At 35.1% G+C, this 14,452-nt stretch overlaps 1 protein-coding gene across 9 annotated transcripts in view; it reads left to right on the top strand.

The window, feature by feature from the left end:
• Positions 1-14,452, top strand: part of DOCK7 (dedicator of cytokinesis 7) — a 325,545-nt gene that overhangs the window by 101,269 nt on the left and 209,824 nt on the right. For 8 of the 9 annotated variants that reach the window (XR_005215342.1, XR_005215344.1, XR_005215343.1 and 5 more), the window contains exons 10-11: positions 2,862-2,942; positions 4,603-4,768. Coding sequence is in view for 2 of the 9 variants with exons in the window: in XM_037827046.1 (XP_037682974.1) it covers positions 2,862-2,942; positions 4,603-4,768 (247 nt within the window). In the remaining 7 variants the exon portion in view is untranslated. Of the gene's footprint in view, positions 1-2,861; positions 2,943-4,589; positions 4,769-14,452 lie in introns of all 9 variants that reach the window. The other variant, XR_005215347.1, reaches the window with a different exon arrangement.

The raw sequence follows: 14,452 nt of genomic DNA on the forward strand, positions 1-14,452 counted from the left end.
TTCCTGGAGGAGTAACTAAAACATACCTCAACTGCTTTTAATACCCACCTTTTACTGCAGTCTTGAACTGTTTTCTGGAACTTTGGGAGAGAAGTTCCTATTGTTCTTTGCTGTTGTTCAAAGCTTCTGTTGGGGAATGGAGCCCTGCAGCATCTTATTCTGCCATCTTGATTGGGGCATGGGTTTGCTTGGGAAATTTTCTCTCCAAATCTTTTGTACCTTTAAAATTTTGATCTATATGAATGTGTTATCTATTCACATAGAATACTGTCATTACAAGGAAATGTGGAAACCAAAAAATTATTCATAATTCTAGTGCTACGTATGTAATCACTATTATCAGTTTAATGAATGTTCTCTAGTAATATTCCTGTGTATCTGTAGGCATATAGTTCATTCTTCACTTGTTTCCTGAACTACTTCTTAATCAACAATACTTCATAAACCTTGCTCTGTCAGTAGATTTAAATATGCATCTTCTTAAAATGGCTTCATGGTATTACATTTTATGAATGTACCATATTTTATTTCTCAGTGCCTTATGCATAAATATTTACATATTGAAGTTTTCCCAAATATTATAAGTAGATACATGTTTATATAATTGTTATCTTGGCTACTAATACCTCCCTAGAAGTGGATCTTTGTGAAAAGATAGGCACATTTAAAATTTTAATTCTTATTACCAACTATGTTTTAGCAGTTTACATGTGCAGTAGTCAGTTTACATGTGCAGTAGTAAGACATAAATAAACCTGTTTTTTCACACCATTTCTTACCTCCAAAACACTTTTTTTAAAATAGAAAATGTTCGCTAATAATAACAATCTAAAAGCTTTTTCTAGTTTCTAGTGAAATTGGTCATACCTTAATCTATTTGTTGTTCATTCATATTGTTTCTTTTCTAAACTCCTTTTTATATCATATGCTTATTTTATATTGAGGTATTTACATTTTTCTTATTAATTTGTAGGATATATATTATATATTAAAATTACTGTCACATGCAAATATAACGCAAAATTTCCCATTTTAACCACTTTTTCATGTGTTCAGTGCAGTGATATTAATTATTTACACAGTATTGTGTGCTACCATCACCACCATCCATTACCCAAAATTTTTCATCACTGCAAACAACTTCTGTACCCATTAAGCAATTACTCCCCCAACTCATCCCTGTCCCTGGTAATTGTAATCTACCTTCTGTCTTTATGAATTTGCTTATTTTAGATATTTCATGTAAGTGAAATCATACAATATTTATCCTTTTGTGTCTAATTTTTTCATTCAGTATAATGTCTTCAAGGTTCATGCATGTTCTAGTATAGAACTTCATTCCATTTTATGGCTGAGTAATATTCCCTTGAATGGCTATACCATTTAGTTTATCCATTCATCTGTGATAGACACTTGGGTTGCTTTCGCTTTTTGGCTATTGTGAATAATGATGCTGTGAATATTGTTGTATAGATATCTGTTCGAGTCTCTATTTTCAATTTTTTAGGATATATCCCCAGGGGTAGAATTGCCTGGTCAGATTATAATTCAATGTTTAATTTTTTAAGGAACTACCAAATTGTTTTCCACAGCAGCTGCATCATTTTACATTCTTATCAGTACTATATATGGTTTCTTATTTCTTTGCATCTTTGCCAACACTTGGTATTATCCATCTAGTGTGTGTCATGTAACTCATTATGGTCTTGATTTGCATTTCCTTCATGGCTGATGATGTTGAGCATCTTTTCATGGGTTTATTGGCCATTGGGTGAAGTGTCTATTCACGTTCTTTTCCCAGTTTTTAATTGGTATTTGCCTTTTAGTTGTTGAGTTTTAGAAGTTCTTTATATATTTTGGATATTAAAACTTAATCAGATACATGGTTTTCAACTATTTTCTTCCTGTCTGTAGGTTTTCTCTTCATTTTCTTTACAGTATGAATAGTTTAATGTTGTTACATGTGTTGCAGATTTTCTTCTTGTTTTTTTGTTGGTTTTTAAGATAGATAGATTATTTATTTGCCATAGAGAAACTTTAAATATTAATGATGTGGACAATGTGTCATTCTTTTCACTTCGTTTATATAATAACTTTTTTTTCTTTTTGTTTTAATAAAGGATTTTGCCACTTCTTGGCTATAAAAATATTCACTGTGTTTTCTGCTAGTGCTTTGAAGGTTTTCTTTTTTATGTTTCAATATTTAGTATTTTCAGGATTTATTTTGAAGAGAGTATTGAGGTTTCCTTCTAGCACTGTAAATAAAATTTCCATATAGATAGCTGTTTTTCCAGTGCTATTTGTTGAAAGATGATTGCCCACAAGCCCTTTTTTTTTTTTAGGTCTTTTAATTGAGGTATAATATACATAAAATACAAAAATTTTAAGTTTACAGCTCAGAGAAGATATATATATGTGTGTGTGTGTGTGTATGTGTGTATATATATATGTATATGTATATATACATACTCCTTTGTAATTGCATCCTTTTCATTGGATTGTTCTTATTCAGTCTTGTTAATTTGTATGAGCTCTTTAAATATATCCTCTGCTCACTAATTTGAAGTAACAGTTTTATGTTGTGCTAGTTTCCTATGTGCTTGACTCTTCTTGGACTTTCATCCTATTGTATTTAAACATCTTTTTAAAAATCCTTAAACATTTTATAGGGTGATAGTGGGACATTTGTTAGAAATATGATAAGTGGGACCTATTTTATTGATGATTTAGTTATATTTTTTGTGGGTTTCCTTTTAAAAAATTGTAATTTTGCATTTTTGTGTTATATTAAATGGAGATGGATTTATGGCTTTTTAAAAAACCTAATCAATATTTCCTTTTTTTTTTTTTGGCATTTGCAGCTGGAAAAAGTCCTACAGCAAGGAGACATCGGAGAATGTGCAGAACCATATATGATTTTCAAAGAAGCAGATGCTTTCAAGGTAGAATGTCATGCGTTTCATTTCAGACACATTTTTAGTATTGTAATTTGGGAGAATACTATAAATAACATGTTAAAGAATTTCAGCGCTAGTTCTTTTTTTCTATTGGCCTTCCTACCTTCTTCCTTTCTTCTTTCTTTTTCCCTTTGTCACCTAGCTTGTGTCATGTGCTGTACTATTCTTTAAAATCTCCCCACTCCAAAGTAATTGATTTTTTAAAAAAGGCTTTTTTTTGGGAGAGAACTAATTAAATTCAGTTTAACTCAAATAATTAAAAATTTTCCTGAATTTATGAAACAGTGAAATTAATGGAAACTTTTCTAGAAAAACAGAAGTATTCTAGGCCCCTGTCTGGCTAGAAATGATCAAGTTATATAGTAAAAATAGAAAATACAGTCTCTGCTTTGCCATCAGTTTATTCATTTCTTCAATTTGAATAAATTTAGGGAAAAATTGGTGACCAATTATTACATATTCCAGACAGTTAACTACAAGAATAGCAAGTGTTCCTTGATTTTTGAACACAAGATTACATACTTGAATCAGCTAGGATAGGTACACTTGAAGAATATTGGACAAGCCACCAAAATCTAGAAAATGTTTTTTCTTTCCACAAGGTAGATCTGAGCACGTGATATTCTGTGATTCCTGGCTATCTGGTTCAATTCAGGCCTAAAGTATTCTGACTTTCCCCAGGTTGTTATTTTACATACCCATTTTACAAGTTAAATATTCTCTGTTATATTAATCTCATGGTTATCAGAGCAGCTTATTCCATTCTTCCCTAACATTTCTTCTTAGGCTAATGAATTTAAGTACAGTTGATACTAGGCTTTTAAAGCAAGAACCTATTTTGATGTTATATTAGACATAGCAATAAACAGTGCTGCCATTTAGCGGTCCTTCCATCTTTTCCTGGACCTTATTCCCATAATTGGATAGTGTCGTTAGAGTATACCCCACTGTCAACCTATATGGAATAGAATATTTGGGAGATTTATATAGGTTTTCAATCTTGGAACAGTTTTTGCTTTTGCAGGGCCACTTTAGTGTTTGTTTTGGGGTGGCCTAAAGGAGTCAGTCCCAAAATGTATTCCAGTATGCATGTACTTTGGACCATAAATTTTTTTCTAGGGATTAATCCTCTTATAATACTTTTTTCTTTGCTTCATTTGGTGCAACTCTTTGATTAACATTGGCCCATTTGTGCCCACCCCCCCATTTCAAGATTACCGTAAGTTTGGGATTATTTCATATTGGCTTAACTGCTTCCATCTTTTTCAGAGAAACAAAATTCTACAAGTCATAAACTAGAGTGTTTTGGTAGTTAGCAGTTGCTGACATGGCTAATTTTGTTTTCCTAAAATAGTACTGGCAATACATAAACATATTTGGCACTTGTTCTGCCTCCTTTCTTTTTCCCAAGATGAGAGAATCACAATTTTAAAGACTTACTCTACACATACATTTATTCACTATGTTGAAGTTGTTAAGTGGTTAAGTTTATATGGTGTTTATTAATCTCTGAATGGTAGATAGTTGTTTTTCCATCTTTGCTGAGAATTGAGTATTCTTAGTCTGTCCCTTTATGTAGTATGAAAAGGCCTTTAATTGATTTCTTCTGAGCATAATCATAAATGTGTAAAGTTCTGTTTTGCAGAACAAGGAAAAACTGGAGAAGCTGAAAAGTCAAGCAGATCAGTTTTGCCAAAGACTTGGGAAATATCGCATGCCTTTTGCTTGGACTGCAATCCATTTAATGAATATTGTTAGCAGTGCTGGGAGTTTGGAAAGAGATTCTACAGAACTAGAAATCAGCTCTGGAGGTAAGAGTATTTTATATAAAATAATTCTAAATCATAAAGTATGTAGTCATTCCAATTGTCTTCTTTCATTTAGCACGATGTATTCAAGGTTCATGTATATTGTAACATGCATCAGTATTTCATTTATTTTTACTGTCAAATAATTCCATTTTATAGATTTACCAAATTTTATTTATCCATTCAAAACAGCTGATAGGCATTTGGGTTGTTTCCACTTTTTGGTTAACATGAATAATGCTGCTATGAACATTCATGTACAAGTTTTCAAGAGGACATATGTATTCATTTCTCTTGGGTATATACCTGTGAGTTAAATTGCTGGGTCATGTGGTAAACCTTATATTTAATGTTTTGAGGAACTGCCAGATTGTTTTCCAAAGCAAATGGACCATTTAAAAATCCTCACCGTCATGGTATGAACATTCCAGTTTTTCCACATCCTTTCCAACATTTGTTATCTTTTGATTATAGCCGCCCTAGTATGTGTGAATTGTATCTCATTGGTTTGGATATGCCTTTCTGTGATGGATAATGATGCTGAGCATCATTTTATGTGCCTATTCGTATATTTTCTTTGGAGAAATGTCTATTCTAGTTCTTTGCCCAATTAAAAAAAAATTAATTTTATTTGAGACTGTTCACATACCATACAATTATCCAAAGATCCAAAGTATACTCTCAGTTGACCATGGTATCATCATACAGCTGTGCATCCATCACCACAATTAATTTTTTTGCAATTTTTAGAACATTTTCATTACTCCAGAAAAGAGATAAAGACAAAAAAAGAAAGCTCAAATCCTCCCATACCCCTAACCACCCCACTCCATTATTGACTCATAGTATTGGCATAGTACATTTGTTACTATAGGTGAAAGAATATTAAAATACTACTAACTGTAGTACATAGTTTGCACTAGGTATATTTTTTCCCTATATACCACTCTGTTATTAACATTTATTTTAGTTCATGAAAGAGATTTCTAATATTTGTACAGTTAATCACGGACAGTGTCCACCACAAGATTCACTGTTTTATGCATTCCTTTATTTTAACCTCCAAGTTTCCTTCTGGTGATATATGTGACTCTAAGCTTCCCCTTTCCACCACATTCATGCACCATTAAGCACTGTTAGTTATTCTTACAACGTGCTACCATCACCTGTGTCCATTTCCAAACACTTAAGTTCACCCTAATTGAACATTCTGCTCATAATAAGCACCTGCTCCCCATTCTTTAGCCTCGTTCTATATCCTGGTAACTTATATTTCATGTCTATGAGTTTACATATTATAATTAGTTCACATCAGTGAGACCATGCAATATTTGTTCTTATGTGTCTGAATTACTACACTCAATGTGGTGCCCTCAAGGTTTCTTCATCAAACCATTTTTTTAAATATGGTTTTGTTCCCCCACCATACATTCTTTCCTGAGTAAATAATCGATGGTTCCCTGTATAGTCATGTATTTATGTATTCAAACCATCATCACTATCTATATAAGGATATCTCCATTTATTCTACAGAGAAGGAGGAAGAGTCAAAGAAGGTAGAGAGACAAAAAAGAAAAAAAAAATGACAGCTTAAAAAGCAGAAAAAAGAAAGGTAGAATTAAGCTAAAGTAGAATAAAAGAGTCAGATATCACCAATGCCAAGAGTCCCATATCCCTCCCTTATGTCCCCCTTTTGTAGGCATTTAGCTTTGGTGTATTGCCTTTGTCACACTAAAGGAAGCATAATACAATGTTTCTGTTAACTGTAGTCTCTAGTTTGCATTGATTGTAATTTTTTCCCCAATACCACCCTATTTTTAACACCTTACAAGGTTGACATTCATTTGTTCTCCCTCATGTAAAAACATATTTGTACATTTTATCATAATTGTTGATCACTCTAGGTTTCACTGAGTTATACAGTCCCAGTCTATATCTTTCCTCTTTCCTTCTGGTGCCCCACGTGCTCCTAACCTTCCTCTTTTAACCATGCTCACAGTCATCTTTGTTCAGTGTACTTACATTGCTGTACTACCATCACTCCAAACTGTGTTCCAGACCTCTCACTCGTGTCTTTTCCTGTCTGTCTGTATTCCTCACTTTAGTATTCCCTGTGGCACAGGTGTCTTGTTCACAAACTCTCTCATTGTCTGTCAGAGAATATTTTAAACTCTCCCTCATATTTGAAGGACAGTTTTGCTAGATATAGGATTCTTGGTTGGCAGTTCTTGTCTTTCAGTATCTTAAATATATCACACCACTTCCTTCTTACCTGCATGGTTTCTACTGAGAAATCCACACATGGTCTTATCAAACTTCCTTTGTATGTGATGGAGCGCTTTTCTCTTTCTGCTTTCAGGATTCTCTTTGTCTTTGACATTTGATAATCTGATTATTAAGTGTCTTGCCATAGGCCTTTTCAGATCTATTCTGTTTGGGGTATGCTGCACTTCTTGGATCTGTAATTTTATGTCATGATGGGACGTTTTCATTATTTCCTCTATTATTTCTTCTGTCCCTTTTCCCTTCTCTTCTCTTTCTGGGACACCTATGACATGTACATTCATGCTCTTCATGTTTGTCATTCAATTCCCTGAGACATTGCTTATATTTTTCCATTCTTTTCCCTATCTATTCTTTTGTGTGTAGGATTTTAGGTGTCTTGTTGTCCAGTTCCTGAGTGTTTTCTTCTGCCTGTTGAGATCTGCTGTTGTATGTCTCCATTGTCTTTCATCTCTTGTGTTGTGCCTTTAATTTCCATAGATTCTGTCAGTAGTTTTTTCAGACTTTTCTATTTCTACCTTATGTTCATCCAGTGTTTTCTTTATAGCCTTCATCTTTTTTGTCCTATCTTCCCTGAACTTGTTGATTTGGTTTTTGATTTGATTTAGCATATTTCTTTGAAAGCCTTTAATAGATTGTTTCATTAAAGTGAAACAATGTCTCAACTGTATCTTGATTGAGGTGTAAGTTTGTTCCGTTGACTGGTCCATATCTTCATTTTTCCTAGTGTAGATTGTAGTTTTCTGTTGCTTAGGCATTTGGTTTCCTTGGTTACCTCAATCAGATTTGTCAGACCAGAAGGGGTTCAGATCTCAGAATGGGTTTATATTCAGTTTCAAGTCTCCCTGTGGGTGTGTCTTAGAGATTGACAGTCTTTCTTGTGAGGTGTCTAGCCGCTATGCTTTTCCTAACCTGCCCAGCAGGTGGGGCCTGTCAGCTTGTTGCTCCCAACTGGTGTAGGGAGGTGTGGCCCCTTTAGTTTCTGTTTTGGCTGTTTTCCCCCAGGCTCTGGAATGGAAGACGGGTAGTAGAGTTGGGCCCTACCTCCTTCCTCTTAGGAAAGATACAACCCCTAGGGACTTATATCTGTATTTGAATAACTCCTTTTGTCTTTCTGACTCTGCTGTCTCCACCCCTATCTGGTTCAGAGAGCTGGGAGCTGAAAATGGCTGAGGCTTTCTCCACTGAGCCACTCAGGCTGAGAAAGAGAAAAACGGACAGAAAGCCCCCTTTCAGAGTCAGTCTACAGCCCCTCAGATTCACCCCTTGGCCAAAAAAAAAAAAAAAAAAGTTACACCTGGTCTTCTGGGCTCCCCCTCCCGAGACAGAGTCCTCTGGCTCTTTAAGGTCAGTTATCACCAAAAGCCTCTGTTTGCTTATTGGGGGTTTGTAGCTTGTATTGAGCAGTACACATTTGTTAATTTAAACCCCAGTTGGAGTTGGGTTTAGCTATATTTGCTTGCTCAGAGAATGCTGCTCTCTACCACAACAAGGTTTTGCATCTCAGCATGCCGTGGGGGGATGGGGCTCCCAGCACTGTTCCGCAGTTTTTACTTACAGATTCTATGCTGTGATCTCAGGCATTCCTCCTGATCTAGATTGGTGTACAACATGAGGGCAGTCATGATTGTCCCTAAAAGCAGTTATTCCAGATTATTTACTGTTTGTTCCTGGCTGTTCACTAGTTGCTCCAGGGCACTAACTAGATTCTACTGCTCTCTATGCCACCATCTTGCCCCCTCCTTCTTTGCTCATTTTTAGTAGCTTTTTTGTCTTTTTCTTTTCTGTTGTAAAGTTCTTTATATATTTGGATACTAGACCCTTATCAGAAATATGATTAGCAAATATTTTCTCCTGTTCTGTGGTTTGTGTTTTCACGTTCTTTATTTTCCTTTTAAGCAAAAAAAGTTTTTGATTTTGATGAAGTCCATTTATTCTGTGTTTCCTTTTCTTGCTTTTGCTTTTGGTGTCATAACTAAGAATCCATTGCCAAATACAATGTAATGAAGATTTACTTCTCTGTTGTATTCTAAAAATTTTATAATTTTAATTTCTTCCTTTTAGATCTGTAATCAATTTTTAGACAATTTTTTTTATTTGGTTTGCGGTATGGGTCCTCCTTCATTCTTTTTTTTTGCTTAAATTTTATTAAGATATATTCACATACCATGCAGTTATAGAAAGCGTACATTCAGCTGTTCACAGTACCCTTATATAGTTGTGTGTTTGTGTTCATCACCAAAATTATTTTTTGAATATTTTCATTACCACACATACAAAAATAATAAGAATAAAGATTAAAGTGAAAGAGAGCAATTAAAGTAAAAAGGAACACTGGGAGCCTTTTTTTCCCCCATATTTCTACTCATCCATGCATACACTGGACAAAGGGGAATGTGATCCATGTGGCTTTCCCAATCACTTTGTCACCCCTCATAAGCTACATTTTTATACAATCATCTTCAAGATTCAAGGGTTCTGGGTTATAGTTTGATAGTTTCAGGTATTTACTGCTAGCTATTCCAATTCATTAGAACCTAAAAAAGGTTGTCTGTATTGTGCATAAGAGTTCCCACCAGAGTGACCTCTCTGCTCCTTTGGGAATCTCTCTGCCACTAAAGCTTATTTCATTTCCTTTCACATCCCCCTTTTGGTCAAGAAGATGTTCTCCATCCCACAATGCCAGGTCCAGATTCCTCCCTGGGAGTCACATTCCATGTTGCCAGAGAGATTTACTCCCCTGGGTGTCAGATCCCACATAGGGGGGTGGGCAGTGATTTCATCTGCCAAGTTGGCTCAGCTAGAGAGGGAGAGCCACATCTGAGCAGCAAAGAGGCATTCAGGAGGAGACTCTTAGGCACAATTACAGGGAGGCCTAGACTCTCCTTTGCAGCACCAGTCTTCCCAAGGGCAAGTCCTGTGGTAGAGGGCTCAGCACATCAAACCACCAGTCCCCAGTGTCTGTGAGCACATTAGCAACCATTGAGGTGGGGAAGCCCAACACCCTGCATTCTCCCCCAACTCCTCAGGGGGGCTCTGCATATTTTTTTTCATTGTTTTTTTTTTTTGAACATTTTAAAAAATCAACTATTAACTGTACCAAAAAAATAAAAAAATAAAAAAACATATAATGAAAAAACATTTCAAATAAACCATAACCAGGGAGTAAGAAAAAGACAACTAACCGAAAATAACTACTTTACTTCCAACATGTTCCTACTCTACACCAAGAAAATAACCTAATAGAGCAACATTTTGTAAACTTATTCCTACCATACCCACCAGAAATTAACTACCCATAGTCATTCCTGGGCATTCCCAGAACGTTAAATTTACACGTAATAGCTTATCTGTTCTTATTGGGTTATTGTTCCCCCTTCTTTAATTGCTTTCTATTGCTAGTTCCCCTACATTCTACATTATAAATCAATTATTTTACATTTTTCAGTGTTCACATTAGTGGTAGCATATAATATTTTTCTTTTTGTGCCTGGATTACATCGCTCAGCATTATGTCTTCAAGGTTCATCCATGTTGTCATATGTTTCACGGCATTGTTCCTTCTTACTGCCGCGTAGTATTCCATCGTTTGTATATACCACATTTTATTTATCCACTCATCTGTTGAAGGACATTTGGGTTGTTTCCATCTCTTGGCAATTGTAAATAATGCTGCTATGAACATTGGCTTACAGATATCTGTGTCACTGCTTTCCGATCTTGCGGGTATATACCGACAAGTGCAGTTGCTGGATTGAAGGGTAACTCTATATCTAGTTTTCTAAGGAATTGCCAGACTGACTTCCAGAGTGGCTGAACCATTATACAGTCCCACCAACAATGAATACAAGTTCCTATTTCTCCACATCCTCTCCAGCATTTGTAGTTTCTTGTTTGTTTAATGGCAGCCATTCTAATTGATGTGAGGTGGTATCTCGTTGTGGTCTTAATTTGCATCTCTCTAATAGCTAGTGAAGCTGAACATTTTTTCATGTGTTTCTTGGCCATTTGTGTTTCCTCTTCAGAGAACTGTCTTTTCATATCTTTTGCCCGTTGTATAATTGGGCTGTCTGTACTATTGTCATTGAGTTGTAGGATTTCTTTATATATGCAAGATATCAGTCTTTTGTCAGATACGTGGTTTCCAAAATTTTTTTCCCATTGAATTGGCTGCCTCTTCACCTTTTTGACAAATTTCTTTGAGGTACAGAAACTTCTGAGGTTGAGGATTTCCCATTTATCTATTTTTTCTTTTGTTGCTTTTGCTTTGTGTGTAAGGTCTAGGAAGTGGCCGCCAAATTCAAGGTCTTGAAGATGTTTCCTTACATTATCTTCTAGGATTTTTATGGTACTTTTATATTGAGGTCTGTGATCCACTTTGAGTTCATTTTTGTGTAGGGTATGAAGTAGGGGTCCTCTTTCATTCTTTTGGATACGGATATCGAACTCTCCCAGCCCCATTTGTTGAAAAGACTATTATGTCCCTGTTCAGTGGCTTTGGGGGCCTTATCGAAGATCAGTCGACCATAGATCTGGGGGTCTATCTCCAAATTCTCAGTTCGATTCCATTGATCAGTATGTCTGTCTTTGTTCTAGTACCATGCTGTTTTGACTACTGTGGCTTTATAATAAGCTTCAAAGTCAGGGAGTATAAGTTCTCTCACTTCGTTTTTCTTTTTTAGAGTGTTTTTAGCAATGTGAGGCATCTTCCCTTTCCATATAAATTTGATGACTAGCTTTTCCAAGTCTGCAAAGTAGGTTGTTGGAATTTTGATTGGGATTGCATTGAATCTGTAGATGAGTTTGGGTAGAATTGACATCTAATGACATTTAGCCTTCCTATTCATGAACATGGAATGTTATTCTGTCTTTTAAGGTCCCTTTCTATTTCTTTTAGTAGAGTTATGTAGTTTTCTTTGAATGGGTCTTTTACATCTTTGGTTAAATTTATTCCTAGATTTTTTTTAGTTGCTATTGAAAATGGTGTCTTTTTCTTGAGTGTCTCTTCACTTTGTTTGTTTCTAGCATATAGGAACATTACTGACTTATGTGCATTAATCTTGTATCCTGCTACTTTGCTAAATTTGTTTATTAGCTCTAGTAGCTGTATTGTTAATTTCTCAGGGTTTTCCAGATATAAATCATCATCTGCAAATAAGGACAGTTTTACTTCTTCCTTTCCAATTTGAATGCCTTTTATTTCTGTCTTGCTGGATTGCCCTGGCTAGCACTTCTAGCACAATGTTGAATAACAGTGGTGGCAGCGGGCCTCATTGTCTCATTCCTGATCTTAGAGGGAAGCCTTTCAGTCTCTCACCATTGAGTACTATGCTGGCTGTGGGTTTTCATATATGCTCTTTACCACCTTGAGGAAGTTTCCTTCAATTCCTACTTTTCGAAGTGTTTTTTTCAAAAGGGATGTTGGATTTCGTTGAATGCTTTTTCAGCATCTATTGAGATGATCACTTGATTTTTCTCTTTTGATTTGTTTATGTGTTGTAATACATTGATTGATTTTCCTATGTTGAACCATCCTTGCATGAACCCCACTGGGTTGTGGTGTATGATTTTTTTAATGTGGATTCGATTTGCAAGTATTTTGTTGAGAATTTTTGCATCTATATTCATTAGGGACATTGGCCTGTAGTTTTCCTTTTTTTGTATCATCTTTGTGTGGTTTTGCTATTAGATTGATGTTAGCTTCATAAAATGTGTTAGGTAGTGTTCCATTTTCTTTGATGTTTTGAAAGAGTTTAAGTAAGGTTGGTGTCAGTTCTTTTTGGAAAGTTTGGTAGAAGTCTCCTGTGAAGCTCTCTGGCCCTGGGCATTTATTTGTGGGAAGTTTTTTGATGACTGATTGGATCTCTTTGCTTATGATTGGTTGGTTGAGGTCTTGTGTTTCTTTTCTGGTCAGTATAGGTTGTTCATATGTTTCCAGGAAATTGTCCATTTCCTCTACATTATTCAATTTGTTGGCATACAGTCAGTCATTCATGTATCCTCTTATTATTTTTTTAATTTCTTTGGGATCCGCAGTAATGTCACCTTTCACATTCATTATTTCATTTATATGGGTCTTCTCTCTTTTGATTTTGTCAGTCTAGCTAGGGGCTTGTCAATCTTGTTGATCTTCTCAAAGAACCAACTTTTGGTGTTGTTTATTCTCTATTGTTTTTTTGTTCTCTATGTCATTTATTTCTGCTTTAATCCTTGCTATTTCTTTTCTTCTACTTGGTTTAGGATTGATTTGCTGTTCATTTTCTAGCTTCTTCACTTGCTGCATTAGTTCTTTTATTTTAGCTCTTTCTTCCTTTTTGATATATGCATTTAGTGCTATAAATTTCCCCCTCAAAAGCGGTATGCTTTTGCTGCATCCCATAGATTTGATATGTTGTGTTCTTATTTTCATTCATCTCTCTATATTTAGCAATTTCTCTTGCTATTTCTTCTTTAACCCACTGATTGTTTAGGAGTGTGTTGTTTAACCTCCAGGTATTTGTGAATTTTCGAAGTCTCTGATGGTTATTGACTTCTAATTGTATTCCATTGTGGTCAGAGAATGTGCTTAGAATAATTTCAATTTTTTAAAAAATTTATTGAGGCTTGTTTTATGTCCCAGCATATGATCTATTCTGGAGAAAGTTCCGTGAGCACTAGAGAGGAATGTGTTATCATAGTTATTTGAGATGTAATGTTCTCTATATGTCTGTTAAATCAGATTCATTTATTAGATTGTTTAGGTTTTCAGTTTCCTTATTGGTCTTCTGTCTGGTTGATCTATGTATAGGAGAGAGTGATGTGTTGAAATCTGCCACAATTATTGTGGAAACATCAGTTGCTTCCCTTAGTTTTGCCAGTGTTTGTCTCACGTATTTTGCGGCACTTTGATTGCGTGCATAAACATAAATGATTGTTATTTCTTCTTGTTGAATTGCACCTTTTTTAGTATGTACTGGCCTTCTTTGTCTCTCATAACATCCTTGCATTTAAAGTCTATTTTATCAGAGATTAATATTGCTACTCCTGCTTTCTTTTGGCTATAGCTTGTATGAAATATTTTTTTACATCCTTTCACTTTCAGTTTCTTTGTGTCCATGTCTAAGATGAGTCTCTTGTACGCAACATATTGATGGTTCATATTTTTTTATCCATTCTGCCTATCTATACCTTTTAATTGGGGAGTTTAATCCGTTTTCATTCAGTGTTATTACTGTGAAGGCATTTGTTGAATCAGCCATCCTATCCTTTGGTTTATGTTTGTCATATATATTTTTTTCCCTCTCTCTCTTAATGTCCTTTAGCATACCCATACTGAATCTCTTTAGTACTGAACCTTTCTCCATCTCTCTCTCTCTCTGCTTTCTTTGTTTCTCTTTCTGTAGGGCTCCCTGTATTATCTCAAGT

Source organism: Choloepus didactylus, chromosome 2 (genome assembly GCF_015220235.1).
Source record: "Choloepus didactylus isolate mChoDid1 chromosome 2, mChoDid1.pri, whole genome shotgun sequence".
In the NCBI taxonomy this organism is placed as follows: domain Eukaryota; kingdom Metazoa; phylum Chordata; class Mammalia; order Pilosa; family Megalonychidae; genus Choloepus; species Choloepus didactylus.